Consider the following 20,043-nt stretch of genomic DNA (forward strand, 5'->3'; position numbering starts at 1 on the left):
ATGATTAAATCCGCCTCATGTCGCCTCCTTATTAATTACGAGTGCTGGAGCATAGGGCAGAGTGACACGGTCAAATTAGTAATCGGTTATCCCTCGCGCGCGTCGCTCATATTGTCAATCACGAGCTTAACACGTGCGTGACGGATGCATTTTGAAGTAATAGAGATTATAAGAAGTAAAAACGATTGGTTCTTCAAAATTCCACGACTGACACGCTTAGCCATCAGGGTCATACATAAGATAGTAATAGATTGGCTTATGATTATTTATGGTAATCACGTGACTAGTACTGGTCACAAACCAAATGGAATGGAAATTATCATCACTCATCTTTTTTAATGTGAAAAAGAAAAAACTTCCACAAACAATATTCATACTTGTGTAAGAGAATCCTATTGGAAAGTTGAAAGCCATTTTATGAGTATACAGTAATTATAATTTTGTATTATTATGATGTAGGATAGACAAGGCCATTCATTTCATGTGAAAAATGGAAAACTTCACAAACACCGTTACATTATTCAAAGAAACATTCTCTTTCAGAAGTTAAATGATTTAAAATTACATTACCCTTAGATTTAAACTTTCTGTTATATGGTAATCAAGAAATGTCTTTTAATATTAATTCTGAAGTATTCTTATGTGTTCAACATTTTATAAAGGACAGTAACAGGTTTTAAGAAATCAATCGATTTATATTCTAAAGTAAAACGTGTACCATTGTGTCTTAAATGGACTGTTTTCCTTATTACTTGTTTGTTATATGCGTTATACGTTATTGAATGTATAGAGGATATCTAACAGTGTCTTCAGTAATACCAAATATATGTCACGAGTGGGGCTAATATTTTGATATTTTCCACGAGTGCGCAGCACGAGTGAAAAATATCAAAATATTAGCCACACGAGTGAAATCTATTTGGTATTACTGAAGACACTGTTAGATATTCTGTTAATTACATTTTTTATCAACGAAAAACCTACCCTGTATGCTAGCTAGCCCTACAGCGATAATTTGTAAACAAAAAAGTAGTTCCCCCTGTCCAGGTGCTGACATATATGTCGGGCTTTCTGATTGGTCAATTATTTTCGTATTTTCTAATCATTAATTTGATTGGTCAAATCAGCAAAAGTGATATTTTTCACTAGTGAAAAATATGATATTTCTCACTAGTGAAAAATATCACTTTTATAGAATGAATAATTTTTGATATTTCACTGGTAAAAATGTAATAAATACCATTGTTGCCTGTGTCATTTTGTACATTTTTTATTGCCCATCCTTTAATTATCTCTCTCTCCCTCTCCCCATCTCTCTCCCCCTCACTCTCTCCCCTCTCTCTCTCCATCTTTCTATAAAAATATATATCTATTATTCAATACTAAATATGTATTTTAAAGCATTTTGTAATTATTTATATGTCATTGTGTTAGGAGAGGGCGTTTATAAGTTGTAATAACTTGTGCCCAATCCTGTAGTAAATTTGTTACAATAAAATACGTTTAAACTCAACAATATTCATTCCAGTGAAAAATAATCCCATTGGAAAGTTTAAAGTAATTTTCTGAGTATACAGTATTTAGAATTTTGTATTACTATGACGTAGGATAGACAATTGCCTATTTACACATTGAATTATCTCATTGATATTACAGCATAATGAAAAATTAAAGGTAAAGTTGATATCAGTAGGTGTTTACATCAAAAAGAGGAAAAAGTCTCCATATAGAACATCTGTATAGACGAGATGTCAGAACGATTAATTATCTAACGAACTGTTCATTCAACGATGTAATACAGGACTTATGGACCAGGGGGTAAAACAGGGGACAGCGATGACTGGAAAATCGATGGATTCTAACAGAGGACGAAGTGCCGCGGATTTTAATCAGCTTGGATCACATATTTGAGTTTGGTTTATTTTGTTTAACGTCCTATTAACAGCCAGGGTCATTTAAGGACGTGCCGGATTTCGAAGGTGGAGGAAAGCCGGAGTACCCGGAGAAAAAACCACCAGCCTACGGTCAGTACCTGGCAGATGCCCCACGTAGGTTTCGAACTCGCAACCCAGAGGTGGAGGGCTAGTGTTAAAGTGTCGTGACACTTTAACCACTCGGCCACCGCGGCCCCACGCACATATTTGAGTCATGGAAGGAGATCAAAACATGATTGATAACGTCGAAGTGCTTCCTTTTAATGGTAATTTAATATGGATGTTAATACTGTAAAAAATTTTTTATATATCAATTGATCTTATCTCAAAATACAAACGAATCGCGAAAATTACCACAACGCGTATAGTTTACATATCGAAATCGCGAAGTTTTGTTACCCCTGCGAGATTCATTTATCATTCTTGAACTTTTAAGAATAATATATGTTTTTCATTCTTGAATGTCCATGCAATATTTCATTCATGAGAATTAATCATAGTTTACAGTTCATGCAAATTCATGAAAATTCATCAACTATAATGAATCCATGATGAAAAACTTTCTTACATAAATCATGAATCTTCCTGAACATAATTTGAAAAAATGAATAATTCATGAACTTTCATAATCATTTCACAGGGTAAACCCCGCGTAAATAACCACGTTAACAGTATGTTGATATGATAGAATTGTACATTTAGGGTGTATAACAGTTAAACGTTCCAACGTATCTGGTTTATAAATTTTAACATTTGTATACATCTGATTCATACCAGTTCACACATGTGTGCTCACCTGATGTATAATAGTTACATGGTAGACAGTTTTACATTCCTTATTTCTAATACAGTAGTAAGATACATATTGAATTACACAGACTTGGAAAAAGGGCTTAATGGGCGATGGTTAAACTATTGTTATGGTTCTCCCATACATTGTATCGGCTTGCATTGTTTTGATAGTTCAACGAGGTTTACTAAACGGGGAAGTGTTGATATAATCTCGCATATCCTCATAAACGTCACCGTCACCATCTTCATCAGCATGTACTGTACACGGACGCGATTCACTTCCTTGATCTCCATTAACTAAATCTGACTTTTGATATATTTTATCATCTTGTGGAAGATTTAATCCACTCATATCTAAATAGTACTCTGACTGCTGGTTGTCGTCAATAGTATCCGGAGCTTCTACTTCTTCATACAGATCACCATGAGTTGTCTCCCCTCCCTTTTCCAGACCACTCGGACCTGGTTCATCCATATCAATGTATCTGTAAAAAATATCGAATCGATTATATTTATCAACATTTATTAAAGTATAAACCGTATTTTTTTTCATAAAGATGAGTTTTATTCATATGTGAGGTTGTTATTTTTACAAGCAGTTAAAAAAAATCAGAATTAAGTTGTTGAATTTAAAGCAATCTGTAAGCAGAAAGTATAATAGATAAGAAGAACAATTGATTCAACGAAAAAACAAATCACACAAGTAGCATCGATTCAGTAATTGAAAAAGGAAGGGAATAAATAGTTTTTTTCCCCGATAAACTCAAAATATATATATATATAATTATATATATCGCTGCAATTTCTCTTTACAAAATTGAATACTTTATTTTTGGAAATGAAAAGTTATGTATGCTGTTCTGTGTACAAGGACGCGGTACTACATTAGTGACAAAGGCCACACACACATGACAAAATGCTATATCACAATGAAAACAAATGATCAATATATTTTAATGAATATAATGTCAAATCAACAGATTGAAAACACAGGAAAATATACCAATGAAACAAATAATAAACATAAAAAACGGAAAAAACCCCGAAAACCCACCAAAACTAAAAAATTCAAACTCAGCCAGGATGAACAAGGCGTGAAGAAATAAATATAATTTGAGATGAAGATAAACATGGCGTAGGAGGTTCTATTATTTCCCCCCAAACCAAACCTATACTCACCGTTGCGGTTTGTTTTGCTGCTTTTTCGATTGTCGTGTTCTCATTTTCATTCCGATGGTGTTCACTGAAAACAAAGTGTAAACTCTATCAAACCATGCTATTTAAAATGAGAACACAAAATAAAATAGCTAAAAGAAGTGTAAATAAATAAAACATATCAACATATTAATATATTTATATACGTAGACATATTCCAACCTATCATACCTGTTATAAAACCAGTCCGTGTGTACAAGCAGCGTGCACTATATAAATCCAGGTATTCAATGACACTTTAGCTGTACCTTGTTTAGGAGTCATGCCTTTTGTTTGGTGTTTTCGATAACAATACATGTCTGTCTATTGATAAAACATGTTTATTATTTAATTTGGAACGAATAAAAATATTTATTATTGTCTTGAAGAATTAATTGTATAAATACCATTCTGTAAACAAACTGAAATCTACATGTTAATGTTTTTTGGCGAGTACCAATAAAAAGTGATTACCACAATTTTTAATTAACCTGCAATGCTTGCATGAGAAAATATAACTCAGAAACCGCAGTAAGCGTGGACATCAATACATGATTGTAACACAACCATCATATGAAGTTTGAAATGCGTTTAAAAATGCTAGAACGCCGCGAGATTTCCGCGAGATTTCCCTCAATACCAATGGTGTCTTTGACCTTGACAATTCTTTTGAGGTGTACTCATACTTGACCAATTTATGAAGTTTATTTGGTATCCGATTAAATACGTAGTCACTAGATCGCCGACGACGATTTCCTGTAACTAGCAACGGTGGCGCCGCCATCCGATCGAGGTATACTGACTTCCCTAACTAGTCATGGGCAAAATACATCAAAATTTATTCGAAAATGCCCAGTTACCTCCCCTTTCCTCAAATCTGTTTAGACTTCTTCATTACAAGCCCAATCTACCTGTATTTTTGGTGGACTCAGCCAATTCCTCGGATGTGTTAGGAAACATGTCGAGGGTGTTTGTTTTTATGTTTAAAAATTTTAAACAGACAGCTGATGATCTGGCTATTGGCATGAGGACAAATGCAAATAAATTTAATGCGTGCATATGATTATAAACAGGTAGACACATTATTGATAAATATTACATTAATAACTTAAATGTCGTTGGAGACATTTACCTGACGTTTTGCTCATGCGTCGTTTTTGATAATTCCGGCAGACCAGCACATGCGCAATGATACTAATGAAAAGGAGGCTACCAAGTGAAGATGTTGAAGCGATCCAATTAGTATATTGGCCGGATTCCAGTGATTCCAGAGATTCCGGAGATTCTGTAATTGTATGACAATGAATACAAATTGTTGAATCGGCGAAATTGTTACCTACTGTACACACATGACCTAAATGCTTTATATTTTTTCAATAGTCAGAAATTTTATGAATATCTTTTCAACATCCATCCCAATCAGTTAACGAGTTTGAATTTAATATAAAGTACAGTACTGGAATTATGAATATATACTATAATAAACAATAGTTTTCTCATTGATACCAACAAACTGAAACACTGAAGCATAAATTCTCCAAATTTTCCATGTAACCCATGAGACTAAAATCAATGGTCACGATTATTCATTTGAAAAAAAAAACAAAAAAACAAAAACAAAACAAAAAAACTGAAAACAAAACGTTACAACCTTTCATCCAACCATGCTTATGACCAAAACACAACATACGCCTGCTGATGAATAAATTAAACATACTTCCACCTAGTCATCTTGAATGAAGGTCAAGATAATTAATTTGAACAAATGTGGTAATCTGATATCACGACCCTGTATATTTTTGACGTAGTTTAAAGTAGGTTAAGGTCATCTATATGATCAAACTGGGTAGACATAAATCATAGCACTTTCTCTTAGTTATTCACAAGGTATGAGGAGATTTTAAATAGTTTGATTCCTGTGACCTTGAAGGAAGATAAAGGATATACATTTTAACAACCTTGATAGCCATGGCCCTGGTATTCCAAATACCAGAACTGTAGACTTTGTAAAACTAGACGATACAAATAGAACACTTTTGAACTTCGACCCCATGTTGAAGAACAGAATTTTACCTGTTATCCACGAAAACTTTTGTTTTGCCAAACGCATCCAAAAAAGACTTCCTACTAGTCATCAAAGAAATATTTGCGATTTAGTTAAAAACTTAATCATCACTGCGACCATTTTGTTTGAACAAAGAACACACAGAGAAACTTTTACAGAGAAACTAAATGAAAAAAAAAAAGAAAAGAAAATTTCTCACACATACTATGTTAAACACACTGCCTGTATTTTAAAAAGATGAATGGGAATGTTGATAATTGTATCAGGGCGAACAGGAAATCAAAGTCATCAGGATGACGTACTGCACAAAATGGTTACCTGGTACCCGTTAATGAGGACTTGGTTTGTACAATAATGTAATGATATATAACAGGAAAACGTTTTCTCAAATCTGTCTCTACATATGATGTAATTGCATGGATGCTGTATATTTAATGGTTTTAAATTAAGATAGATTTTTGAGGTATACTAATTAGTTTACCCTCTTAACATTTTTACAATGACCCCTCATGCAATAATCTTATGAACAACAACAACAACAACAACAACAACAACAACAACATTTGGATGGTAAATTGAACTAGATAGATTGCACTCTGTGACCCATCTTCGCTGATTACGTTCGTGCAGTATAAAGTAATCAGAAACCTTGGCTAGCGAAGATATCTTTGACCAGACTCATTACATCATTCCATGCTATCAAGACATTTCATTTACACAGCCGTTACATGTTTTCATTTTTAAAATTTCGAGATGTATAACAAGGGCACTCACTATATTGTGGCATCTGTCTGATATAACATTTTGATATACCAGAGTTTTTTCCCTTCGTTTAGGTAGAGAGTAGTTACAACCTCGACAGCTGATGGGAACAGCCATTGCTACATGTAAAAACCTAAACGATTCCCTTATTGGCCCTATTTAGACAAACAAAACAATCTGTTCTCTCTAAACGTACAAGCAAAGTGACGAAATCCCCGGAACCTATCTATGAATCAATCGAATAAATTGTTGTATGGACCTCAATGTCAAATTTATTTAGATTGTTGATGACAAATGTACTTACCAACCACATCTTTTACTTTGTATGACATTTTGAATGTCGAACTCTCGGTGAAATGACGAACGGTAATCAGAACGAATCTATTCATGGATACAGTGAAGTAAAGAGGACGTCCAATCAAAGCCGATTCCTGGGAAATTTCAATCGTTTTTTTATCTGTGGATTCATCTGTGAAATAACAATGAATCAACACGTAAAACTCCCACTCCAATGAGCGCACCAATAACTGTTTGAAAAAAAGGAAACAAAAAAGGAAAAAAAAAAAAAAAAAAAACCTAAAAAAACAATGAAGTTAGATAAGTTTAACTTAAATATTGAAAATCTGAAGAACATCCTCAATTATGATTTTGATAATGTGTTTTGGTCACACTGTACTAGTGTAGTCTTCTCACAATGGCCTGGCATTATGAGGTGCACACCCAGTTGACAGGACGGATTGTTCCCATTATCAATGGTGTTAAAATCAAAAATATATTTAACATTGGTTCAAGAGTAGAACTGCTTCCGGAACATACCTTTTTTTATTGGTTGACATATGGTCAACCCACTAATACTATTTCAAGAGTGTCAATTAAAATCTATGTTGGTAATTTGTTCTTTTGAGTTTGGAACGATTTCGTTTGAATGTCGGTATTTTATGTTGTTTTTGTAGCATTTATATATCGGAATATTTAAAAGTAACAAAAACCGATCGGATCCATATTGTTTATCATACATTGTTTATCATACATTGTTTAATATATAATAATATGTGTTACTTTTGGTTAATGCCTGTCAATAACTGATGCCTATAGATATAGTTTATACTATTAATATTTTGATGATCAAATACGAAGTATATATATATTATCAAAATGTATGAATGATGTGTGAATGTTTCTGTTTGAGTTACCTCCCTTATATGTTTGGTATACATTTGTTTTTCATTTCAAAGTAAATCTATATTTCTTAATATTTATGTTTATAAGATCATCTAGCCACTTGAGGAGAGAACACATGGGCTTTGCCTGTTATTCAATTCTTTTAACTTATAACAACGAATGTTAATAAAATATGTTGAAATAAAATGTGGTTATCAGAAGGGGTAACAAACCTTGGAAAATGTCGAGCTTTGTCGATCCTGTGGAATTAAATTCCTCCACGACAAGCTGTAGTTCCTGGCTGGTGTCTTCACTTAATGTCAAACAGGGGTCTGTTACGAATACCATCCATTCGCAGATACCATCACTGAAACAGTGTACTTCATATCAATAAAACATCACAACTGAAATGATTACAACATTTTGTCACCATGCAAACTTTGTGAAATTATGTTTAACGATTTCATAATTTTTTGAAAATGTCTGGATGAAAATAGTGTTTGCTGAAATCTTTGATATTGATTAAGCCTGATTCTAACGGTAGAGGGCCAACGTTACATTAACACATTGGGTGGCATCAACTATTTGAGTGAGATTTTGTAATGCAATTAATGTTTGTATTTGATAAAAACACTTAAGTTTGTTAGCATGATATCCATTGCTTATATCTTAAATATAAGGCTGTCGACTATAAACGTAATGTGTATATTAGAGCATTTATAATATCCGGATTATTAATGAGCGGTACCTGCTGTATTCCGGATAGGAGGACGAATATATGTATTTATATTCCTCTATTGCAACCAGCGCAAAAGCTTGACAACCGAACACTGATGTTTTGTTTGTGACGTACAGATCTGGAAAAGACGAATACATAAATAAATAAAAAAGGTATGAAAGCACGGGCACTTATCTAAAAACGTAAAATAGGAATTGTCAAGATATTTTGATTAAAAAACAAAACAAAAACAAAACAGCAACACCATATTACATATACCACGTACATGTACCATGGTTTGTTGATTGTTGTGGTGGATTTGCGTCCACTTAACAACCGGATATGTACCTCATCAAGACGACGGCGACTGTACCATTCATTACACATATACAATTTATACGAATTTACATCATGAGTAATGCACGAAAGACGTGTTATAGCTATTGTGTCAGTCTGTATTGTAGATTTCACATATGTATGCAGCAACTCACCCATAGCCGAGTATGAAATATTAAATCCTATTCCACTTCTTGAGGAATCTGATTGAAATCCAAGACCTGAACTTAAACCAGGGATATGATACACATGACTCGGCAGCATGTCAATGGTTCCATCATCTGGGTCAAAAACAAATAGATTCAAGAAATTATGCTGTAGTTTGTATATCTTAATCACATAACAACATAAGCTAAAGGAATGAACAGGCTAATTAAGTTCAATGATTAGATAAGAAAAAGTTAACAGCACAGCACACTAATTCATTCTTGATTGTTTCGGTTTAGGTTCAACACATTCGAAAGTAATATTTAGTATAAATCTTAGCAGTCATGTTTACATTTTTCAACGTCGGAATCAATGCAATATATATATATTGTTTGATGAGGAAGATATTGTTGCTGAAATACAATTATAATTACCAAACATCAATGTTTTACATTCTGATATGTACTGTTTCGGTTTATGTTCAATATCATAATTCTGATATGTGCTAAGTTTAAATACGCTTACATTAAGTGGAAAACAAATGAAAGTGGGGGAAAATGTTTTTATTTTTTAAATGTTAAATGTTGAAAAATTACAGTCACCTAAATATGACCGTGTTATGGAAAAAAAGAAAGCAAAAATCTATATAGAGCAAAATAATAACAAAAATCAATAGCAATAGTCCTAGGGTATAGCTCGACACCGGAAATTTCGGTTACTAGATCATATTAGGGACAACAACAATATGCTATTTCGAATTAGTCTCCCATTGAAACCTCTTCAAAACAGGAGATGAAATATGATTCCGGTTTACTGCTTGGAAGGGCCAGAACAATATGCAAAATCTATATAACCTGTGAATACATAATGCATAGAGAAGGCAAAAGTAAAGATATAATGTAGATTCAGACTTATATAGCACATCTCAATTTACTTGAAATGTAGCTTCAGACATCTAAAATAGCTGGCTATCGTGACAAACCGTTACACAATACAATACTAAATTATGACATCGTGAGTGTATATAACCTAGTGTTGATTGTAAGGGAACAATGTTAGGTCGGGACCTGTCTCGTTGGGTTTCCCGTACAAAACATGACTAGAGGAAATTTTGTTTGGGAGCTAGTCAAGGCTTCGTCTGATCAGCGAGATCCATTTTGTCCAACTATTCATATTTTCCTGTTTGGAAACGAGTAGAAAAATTATTGAAAGGTAATTTGTCACAGCACAATTCTGTTCTTAATCCCCCTGTTGGCGCGCTACCTCTCCCAACAAAAGATGGCTAACTTTCAGAAATTATAAACTCAGAACTTGGAAATTGCGTATGGAAAGGGTAAATCACACAAATCTTCTGACGGGACATTACACGAAGGAATGCCTACTTAAGTATATTATTAGAAGATGTCCTAATTTAAACAATCACATGTGCAGATATAGTATAGACTCAAAATACATCTTTCAAAAGTTAATCGTCAACTTAAATAATACTTATATAATAAGACTACTATATGTCTAGGAATAAATAACACTTTTGTTAAGTGAATTTATTTCTTGTTGAAAAGAACAGAGTTAACATACCGTATGTCAATTTCAACTTGTCTCTAGCCTCGATTTCAAGATGGACGACTTCCAGCCTCAGAACACTACAAGTTGTAGACAACGTGACGTTCCATCCGCAAATAATGTTTCTGAAAAAAAAGAAGATGTTAATGTTACTCAGGCGTAAATTATGTAAGATCGTAATGTCTTTAATTATGTTTTGAAAAATACAGGTCGTTTTGAACGGTATAGGTTGTTAACATAAACTCATATTGTTACGAAAACGCAATCTGAAAAAAAAATGTTATGGTAACTTCCTCAATATCTAGGTTATAATTGTGTTAGTTGTAATGGCGTTCCTATATAAAACTGCTGTTTGGAGTTGTACTCACGTTGAGTAACCGTACGGGTGTAAGGAGTTGTATTCACGTTGGGTAACCGTGCTAGTGTTTGGAGTTGTACTCACGTGGGGTAACCGTAATAGTGTTTGAAGTTGTACTCACGTGGGGTAACCGTGCTAGTGTTTGGAGTTGTACTCACGTGGGATAACCGTGCTAGTGTTTGGAGTTGTACTCACGTTGAATAACCGTGCTAGTGTTTGGAGTTGTACTCACGTGGGGTAACCGTAATAGTGTTTGAAGTTGTACTCACGTGGGGTAACCGTGCTAGTGTTTGGAGTTGTACTCACGTGGGGTATCCGTACTAGTGTTTGGAGTTGTACTCACGTTGAATAACCGTGCTAGTGTTTGGAGTTGTACTCACGTTGGGTAACCGTACTAGTGTTAGGAGTTGTACTCACGTGGAGTAACCGTGCTAGTGTTTGGAGTTGTAGTCACGTTGGGTAACCGTACTAGTGTTAGGAGTTGTACTCACATGGGTTAACCGTACTAGTGTTTGGAGTTGTACTTACGTGGGGTAACCGTACTAGTGTTTAGAGTTGCACTCACGTTGGATAACCGTACTAGTGTTTTGAGTTGTACTCACGTTGGGTAACTGTACTAGTGTTAGGAGTTGTACTCACGTTTGGTAACCGTACTAGTGTAAGGAGTTGTACTCACGTTTGGTAACCGTACTAGTGTTAGGAGTTGTACACATGTTTGGTAACCGTACTAGTGTTAGTTGTACTCACGTTGGGTAACCGTACTAGTATTAGGAGTTGTACTTACGTTGGGTAACCGTACGGGTATCCCGGCGAGGTGATGTATTGTGTGATTTTCGAAGCGACAACATAATTCACCGGTACTTGATCACATATACAATCTGCAATAACAAACAACGAATTACAACAGTTCAAACGAGAACATATAGTGTTTATCATTAAGGTTATTCGACTACGTTGATTGGTCTAAAATAGTCCGCACATGTCAAAAGTAGACGCGATATTAACATGCAATGGCGTTAATTTGCACGAGAGGTTGATATTGAAATATATATATATATATACCCCCTCCCACACACCCACGCACGATAAAACCCAACAAACCATGAGCCTCGCAGGTTAATAACTGAATCCAAAACACCTGCTGTAAAATATTGACCGATCAGACGCCGGTACAAAATAACTCCGTACAGTAAATATGACAGACGACTCGGTCGCTTCAGTCATGGCAGACGTAAACAAAACGAATAAAACGCGTTTGGAGAACTTTTCCGTGAATCTGTATCATGTCAACTTTTGCTTTAAACAAGTAAACTATCGTATAATAAAATATCTATAAACCCCTTTTCAGGTCAATACGAGGATTTATCAATATATCTCTTTCGAAGATTGATAAATTCTCGTATTAACCTGAAAAAGGTTGATAATTGTACAATGTACTGTACCTCTATACATTATAAAACAATATTCATTACCAAAGTCATATCTCACAAAGCATACAAAATGTCACCCAATATTAAACATTATGTTAAATGAATCCCTTTAAAGAAATGAACTCTCAGGGAAACATCGTACAGTTTTTGCTAAATATAATCGATAACAGGCCATGCTGTTTGCATCTGAAATCTTATTCCCTGAATACTTATTCTATTCTGCTATATGATTTACCAAGAAAATGGATATTCCTGGAGCTCGCATATTCTTATATTTATATCATCTGTACAGTTCAGACTGTGCTCGTGTAATGACGTTTTGTTGGAACCAAAAATTAAGAAATCGTTTAATTATGAAGCATTTGCACCTTCCTGTACATTTCTTGGCACTATTTTTTTGCATAATTACGGCGCCATAGGCGTCATCACTTAAGGCACTAAGCATAACCAAATAATCTTAAAAGGACAAAACAGCATTGTTAGACTCTACAGTATCAAACTCCCAACTTCTACTGAAAGGACACATTTTGTGAAATATTTTTCTATGCAATCTTTCAACATTATGAATGAGAAAATCTAATAATGAAATGATCCAAACATACCTGCCACCTCGTATGATATGTTAAAACCTTCTTCCCTCACACTACTATCGGATGTGAACAAAATTATAACTTTGTTGCTTGGAACTAAACGTACTACAGGCGAAGACTTTCGTAGAATTTCTCTCTCGTTATCTGGTAAACATTCAAAGATTTAAAACGATAATTAATAGATGTGCAATCTTAATACACTTGATGAACAGAACATGATAACAAATAAATAAGTGGTGTAACTGGATTATGTGACCTAATTTTCTAATTGCAGATAATGCCGCTATACTGGTTACCCCAAAACCAAACCAGCAAATTGATTTTACTGTCAAGACACTTACAACACTGTAACGAATTTTGGTGCAAAGACAAACACTGCTTGTACCTATATGTAATCGTTTTTTTGGATTAAGATATCGGTTACCGAAATAGTAGCCTGAACAATTTTCTGAGAAACTTTTAATTGATTTGATCAGTTTTTAATTTCATTATTCGTCATTTCATACCGTTTATTAATATGACGAAGTCGAAACGGCTTTCGAGCTCTAAGAACAGGATCTCAATCCGCATCATGCCACAGCCATCTTTGTCCGATATTTCCCAAAAACACTGGCGGTTACTGTTGATATATTGTAATCAGTCATTAATCAAACAATAAAATTAATAAGAATGTTATTGTAATAATAAAAAGGGCTGATAGAAACCCAATTTAGTTTATAAGCGGTTTCTTAGCGTTGGTGTGATAGCTTATAAAGACGTATGCTGTCATAAAACTTCGTTTTATAATATGATTATCCTAAAACTAGCTGTGATAAGCTGTGGTGTATCTTGGAACATATACTTGGTATTTGATAAACTTAAATATCTTCATGTTTTGATCATTTTGCCAGCAAGATACGAATTGTTATCAAATTTTTGAAAAGATCTAAATGAAATGCTGTCTCACTCATGGTAATGTTAAGATGACATCCTGTATTGTGACAAAGGAGGATATAATACCTTAAGATGGTATCAACAGAAGGACGTTAGACATATTAATCGTACACCATGGGTTGTCAACGTATTGAGACAAGGGATATAACTCTTACACACATTTACATTCAAGAAAAGTTCAAGTAAAACAATCTGGGTCATATACATTTACTTACTTTACTTACGTTACTTTGTTTTGAACATCAGCCAAACAAAATAAATACTTAAGAATCTGCTGATTACCGTTATTCAATCTTCGTATCTTCCATTAAGACATTTTAAATGTATGTATTTATGTAGCTTCTAACTGTTACATTTATATAAAATTGCTTAGTTTTGCACTGTTAATAGTAAAACCTAAATCTGCAATGATATAAATCATTTACAAATATTCATTATGTGCTTTGCTGACTTTTTTTTGTAATTCAATAAAAGCGTTTTGTGGCGCGAAAATTTGTTTTATTTAACACCACCAATTATCTCAGTTTAAACTAGCAAAAATGCTTTTGACAAATGACTATAACGTTATATAAAAACGGCCTACGACATTTTATAATTAAAGCAAATATACAAACTTTTTATATTCGTTAGGGAAGCCAGGTGAAGTAATGAACTGCTTGGTAGAGTTCGCGGTTAGCTTTTCCCCTGGCCACACATTATTGCATGTCGTCTGACAAACTGAAAGAGTAGAATGTAGTCATGGTTAGATTGGACACCTTATCTGCATGTGCATTATAGGGCCAAGGTGGCCGAGTGGTTAATGTGTCCCGACACTTTATCACTAGCCCTCCACCTCTGGGTTGCGAGTTCGAAACCTACGTGGGGCAGCTTCCTGGTCCTGACAGTAGGCCGGTGGTTTTTATCCGTGTACTCCGGCTTTCCTCCAATTCCACAATCCGGTACGTACTCAAATGACCCTGGCTGTTAATAGGACTTTAAACAAAATAAACCATAAACAATCAACATTAACATCAACAGACACGCATTCTTTATTTATGTGAACAAACCCTACGATAATTTAACTGTTGTTTAGCCCATTTGCGATTTATTGTAACATCTTTTTCACAGTTTCCACACACTCACTGCTAGTATATGTTACAAAACCCGATTACTGTATTGAGCATGTACAATTCACATATACTTTGTTTCAGTCATAAATTGAATCTTGAAGTGAATTAACGACAAGATTTAGCCAATATCGATTTTTTTGCTATTACATAAAGAACACGGAATATCAATAGGTGTGTTTATTCTAAATTATTACCACTACCCATAGGGATTTTAATGTTTCAGCGTAAAACTATAGCAAAGAATACTTTATTTTGTCATATCACGAATACTAACAAAAATGCATGTCATTAAATACATTTTGGTATTATCATCTGTATGACGAATACTCACAAACTAATGCAACCATCAAATTAATGTTTGTATGATCATTTGTTTGACGATTACACAAAAATCATTGCATTCCATTAATCCATCTTTGATATTAACATCTGCATGACAAATTCTAAAAAAACTAAAGCATGTCATCAACTAAATTTTGTATGATAATTACTGACAAACTTATCTTTGTCATTAAATAAATTTTGGAATTATCATGTATTATCAAAGTAATGCAGCCGTCAAAAAGATATTAACGTGTATGACGATTACTTAAAAACTAATATGACATAAATATTTTTTAAACTGTGAAAGCAATACACTCATTACAACGAAAATATTTAACATAGATAAATAAAAAAAGATATATCAAATTATCATAAAAAATATCCGAATGAGGCATTATTCATAAGCCATCTTTCTATTTGCTGTAGGTAAATCTATCAAAAAAAAAAAAAAAAAAATAAGAAAAATTATCTTAAAACGCATCATAGCACATGATCATCAACCCATTCGTTAACGCTGTGTGCAGATTGTACGAGCAAAACATGTTGTAGATATAGACACAGGACGGAAAGCAGCCCCTTAGTTAGTAGGTACCTGCCCCGGAAGATAAATCTACTTGCCATGCTCTGTATATGTATGTAAATATATGTGTCAAATGTCAATAGTTTCCGGTCCCTGAAACTGACATCTATGTACATATATCTGAAATGATGATAAGTATTTTGTATGTTGTACAGTTTTACTGACAATTGTTACGGGGGTAACATAAGTTTGGTTCGCATTTCTATCAAAATCGGTTGTCGATTGAATGTTGATGTAAACCCCTCTTTCTCAACAGCCACAGAATTGCGAATCATTTCCACCACGACACTGGTTGTAATGACGTTGACTGAAAGTAGAGGTCGATATAGACAACTTCGAAAATCAGTTTATCTGACGTTAAAAATTGAAATAATCTAAAAATATAGCATCATAACATGTTGCAATCAACCTATTTATAAAAGTTGTATGAACAACGTACGAGGAAATATTTGTATAGAAACAGACACAAGACCGGAAGTAGCGTTTTAGATGTAGGTCACTACCACGGAATACACAAATTCAGTTGATACATATAAATATATGTGTCACGGGTCAATAGTCCATTGTAAGTGTTTTCATATTACTCACGTATTTAAACAAATAACTGGTTCGTTCTGCCATATCATACAGCCATGTGATACATATGTCTGTGATAACACTAATAATTCTTAGCATAGAACTCACTATTTTGTCTTGTACAACTCCATTTAAGGGGTTGACACTGACAGTATTTTGGGCTGGTATATCACTCAGTATTAGCTTTAAACATCGAAGTGAAATCACAAAGTTGCGTTATAAGGTTATAATATGTTGATGCATTTCGGTAACCGATTCTGAAATAGGCAATATCATTTTGATTCGAGTTTCTATCAAATTTGGTTGTTAGTTTGAACTTGATGTACCCACCGAGTCACATAGCCGAACTTCATAACCTCTACAATGCATATAATGGCGTCGGTGGACCAAGGCAAAAGTAAACAGTCACAAAACGGTAATGCATCACAACTACAATGTTTATATGACGGTCGACTGTAAGTTATGATAGACCAAGGCAAAAGTAAACAGTCACAAAACGGTAATGCATCACAACTACAATGTATATATGACGTCGACTGTAAGTTATGATAGACCAAGGCAAAAGTAAACAGTCACAAAACGGTAATGCATCACAACTACAATGTTTATATGACGTCGACTGTAAGTTATGATAGACCAAGGCTACAGTTAACTGTAACAAAACTGTAATTCGTCACAACAACAATGCATATCATGGCGTCGACTGTAAGTTGTGATATTATTACTTACGATTTAAGGCTACATGCATATATCACTTATTTTAAAAAATAGTATGAGACTTGATGAATGATAATTCATAAGGAGAGGAGAAGATTCAGTAATTATAATGAAATATTTGATTCTCATTCAAAATCACTGTAAGGATCTGATCTTGTATCTATTGCTATTTTTATACATTTTCATTTCTTTAAAGGTTGAATATATATAGGGAATTCAGTGTCACTAAATCACCTAAATCACCTAAATCACGTTTGTATTGATCTCAAAGTGATTAATTACATGTATGTTTACTTTCATACGTTCAGGAGTTCGCTTGTTAGTTATATCGATGTTATAATATATTCATATATTACTGAAAGTATTATCATTTAAAATTTATCACATTTTACCATTTTAAATGGAACAAAGACTTTTGCTGTATTTGATATATCAGATTATAAATGAAAACCAACAAATAACTGCGTCCATTAAACATGAACCCCCATTTAGTGTTACATAATAGCATAACTGACTGAAAACCGGTACGTAAACAAAGTCCTGATTCTAATTCTAAAAGGACAAAAGTAGGACCAATTAATACCAATGTAAAGATTTATATTACATCGGCAAAAACCAAGACCAAGTGTCCAGGAATCATCAATGACATCCGTCAACAGAGTGTAGTTAAAATCGACGTGGTGACATTGTCATAACATCACAACCAATGTTTTGACAAGCGAACCATCTTGTTCATATACCATCAAATACCACATACAAATAACACAGTATTACTTATATACTAAATAAGTAGCTCGCTTCGAACATGTACATCAACATCATGCACATATATTCTTACCTACGTATCCGAAACAAGCAAAAAGAAGACAGATAACCGCGCCAAATGTAGTCATTGTTAATCTCCTGTCCACACAATGTTAATGTTCTGATGTTATATATCCCTGTTGCATTTCGAAACAAGTGATGATAATATGCTAATAGGGTGAGGTGTTCGTATTTTCCGAAAACGGAAATGAAATATTTTCCGCTCATTAGAAACCTGCACTATCTCTCCATGTCATCACGTTGTATTCTATATACACTGTTATACATATTCAAAATTGAGTTTGTATCTATCTATCTATCTATCTATCTATCTATCTATCTATCTATCTATCTATTGTCTGTCTGTCTGTGTAATGTCTGTCTGTCTGTCCACTTGTTTGTCTGTCTGTCTGTCATATTGTTTGTCTATTTGGTCTATCTATCTATCTATCTATCTATCTATCTATCTATCTATCTATCTATCTATCTATCTATCTATCTGTCTGTCTGTCTGTCTGTCTGTCTGTCTGTATGTCTGTCTGTCTATTTGGTCTGTCTGTTCCCTGTCTGCCTATTTATCTATTTGTCAATCTAATTTCTGTCTAACTGCTTGTCTGACAGTCATTCCATCTTCTAGTCTGCTGTCTTTATATTTTTTACTTTACAATATTTCCGTCTATTTGTGCGTGTCTGTGTATGTGTCTATGTGACTTTGATTTTCTCTTTTAATCTGCGCGACTGTCTGTGTGTCTGCCCAATGTTTGATTGCATGTCTGACGTTATACCAGAAAACATATATAATCAACAAATATTTATACCAAAGACCAACTAAACGTCATGGTTTAGACTGGCTGTTTATCAAAAAAAGGTAAAAGAGGTAAGAGACAAAACAGTTGTATGATAAGAAGGATTCAAAATGTTTTGCAATAAGACACAACAACGATCAATTGTGTTAGCATTTAATGCTACCAAATGATAGCATACAGCCGATATAAATACAATTTGGGTGAAAGATCAATAGATTGTCGCCCGACTATTTCTTGCCACCCAAAAAACATTCATATCGACTGTATACTATAATTTTGTAACATTCCATGCTTATATTTACATTGATTATGTTTGTTTTTATGTAATGCACCTGATGACGAGTTTAAATATGTCGCTTACACTATCACTGACGTCATCAAGCTAGAATACCGGAGCTACCGAAGTTTCCAGAAGGAATAGTATAGTTCCTTATGTCATTAATAATAACAAGCACATGCAATGGTTTTTGCACATATTTGACTTTATATCATATTTCATATACGTTTGCAGATATCGTAAAATTGTTCACAATGATTTTTTTAATTGTGAAAAATCAAAGCTGTTTTTCTGCGTAATGATATACGGTTATCATTTAGGAGTAATGCGACGTTGAAAGGATATTGCTACGGAGGGACTGGCTTCCTCGGAAGCTCTTATGTTTCTATTGACCAGATTAACGTCATGTTCCGAAGAATATCAGTTTAAAAAACTAAATCAAGGTCTCATAACTACAATTTAGTTTACTCACGACATATAGGCAAATACAACACAGAATGTTAATATACTTATTGATAAGAGTGAAATAGTTTTGTAATAAGTTAGTCTTAGTGTAAACATTGCGTTCTGTCATGCTATTAATAGTTATAACCGTGGGATGATGTGTATCGCATGTATGTAGCGTTCCACTCGGGTATACACGAGACGCTATTAATAAAAGTTCGAGATGGAAGCTGACTACGGCAGGGACAACTATGACACCAGACTAAAGTTCACATAATTTTATTTACACATCTATGAAGTTCAACATATCATACATTAGGTTCACATAAATCCCATTCAGACGTACACATGTACACACTTCGCATCGAATATACACTGTTTCACATAATATCCACGGGTGATAACTTCCAGTAGTAATATGTA

General features: G+C 33.9%; 1 protein-coding gene and 1 long non-coding RNA gene across 2 annotated transcripts in view; both read right to left on the reverse strand.

The window, feature by feature from the left end:
• Positions 1-2,185: 2,185 nt before the first annotated feature.
• The window catches only part of LOC117340894, a 67,824-nt gene continuing 49,966 nt past the window's right edge, over positions 2,186-20,043 (reverse strand). The window contains exons 11-13 of the mRNA XM_033902674.1: positions 5,053-5,205; positions 3,906-3,969; positions 2,186-3,211 (exon numbers count right to left, since the gene is read on the reverse strand). Of these exons, the coding sequence (XP_033758565.1) occupies positions 2,899-3,211; positions 3,906-3,969; positions 5,053-5,205 (530 nt within the window). The 3' untranslated portion in view covers positions 2,186-2,898. The remainder of the gene's footprint in view (positions 3,212-3,905; positions 3,970-5,052; positions 5,206-20,043) is intronic.
• Positions 7,064-8,746, reverse strand: LOC117340896. Its single transcript, XR_004535495.1, has 3 exons — positions 8,657-8,746; positions 8,142-8,275; positions 7,064-7,216 (listed from the first exon to the last, which is right to left on the reverse strand). It is a non-coding gene; the product is annotated as an uncharacterized LOC117340896 (long non-coding RNA).

This window comes from Pecten maximus, chromosome 13 (assembly GCF_902652985.1).
Source record: "Pecten maximus chromosome 13, xPecMax1.1, whole genome shotgun sequence".
NCBI classification, from domain to species: Eukaryota; Metazoa; Mollusca; class Bivalvia; order Pectinida; family Pectinidae; genus Pecten; species Pecten maximus.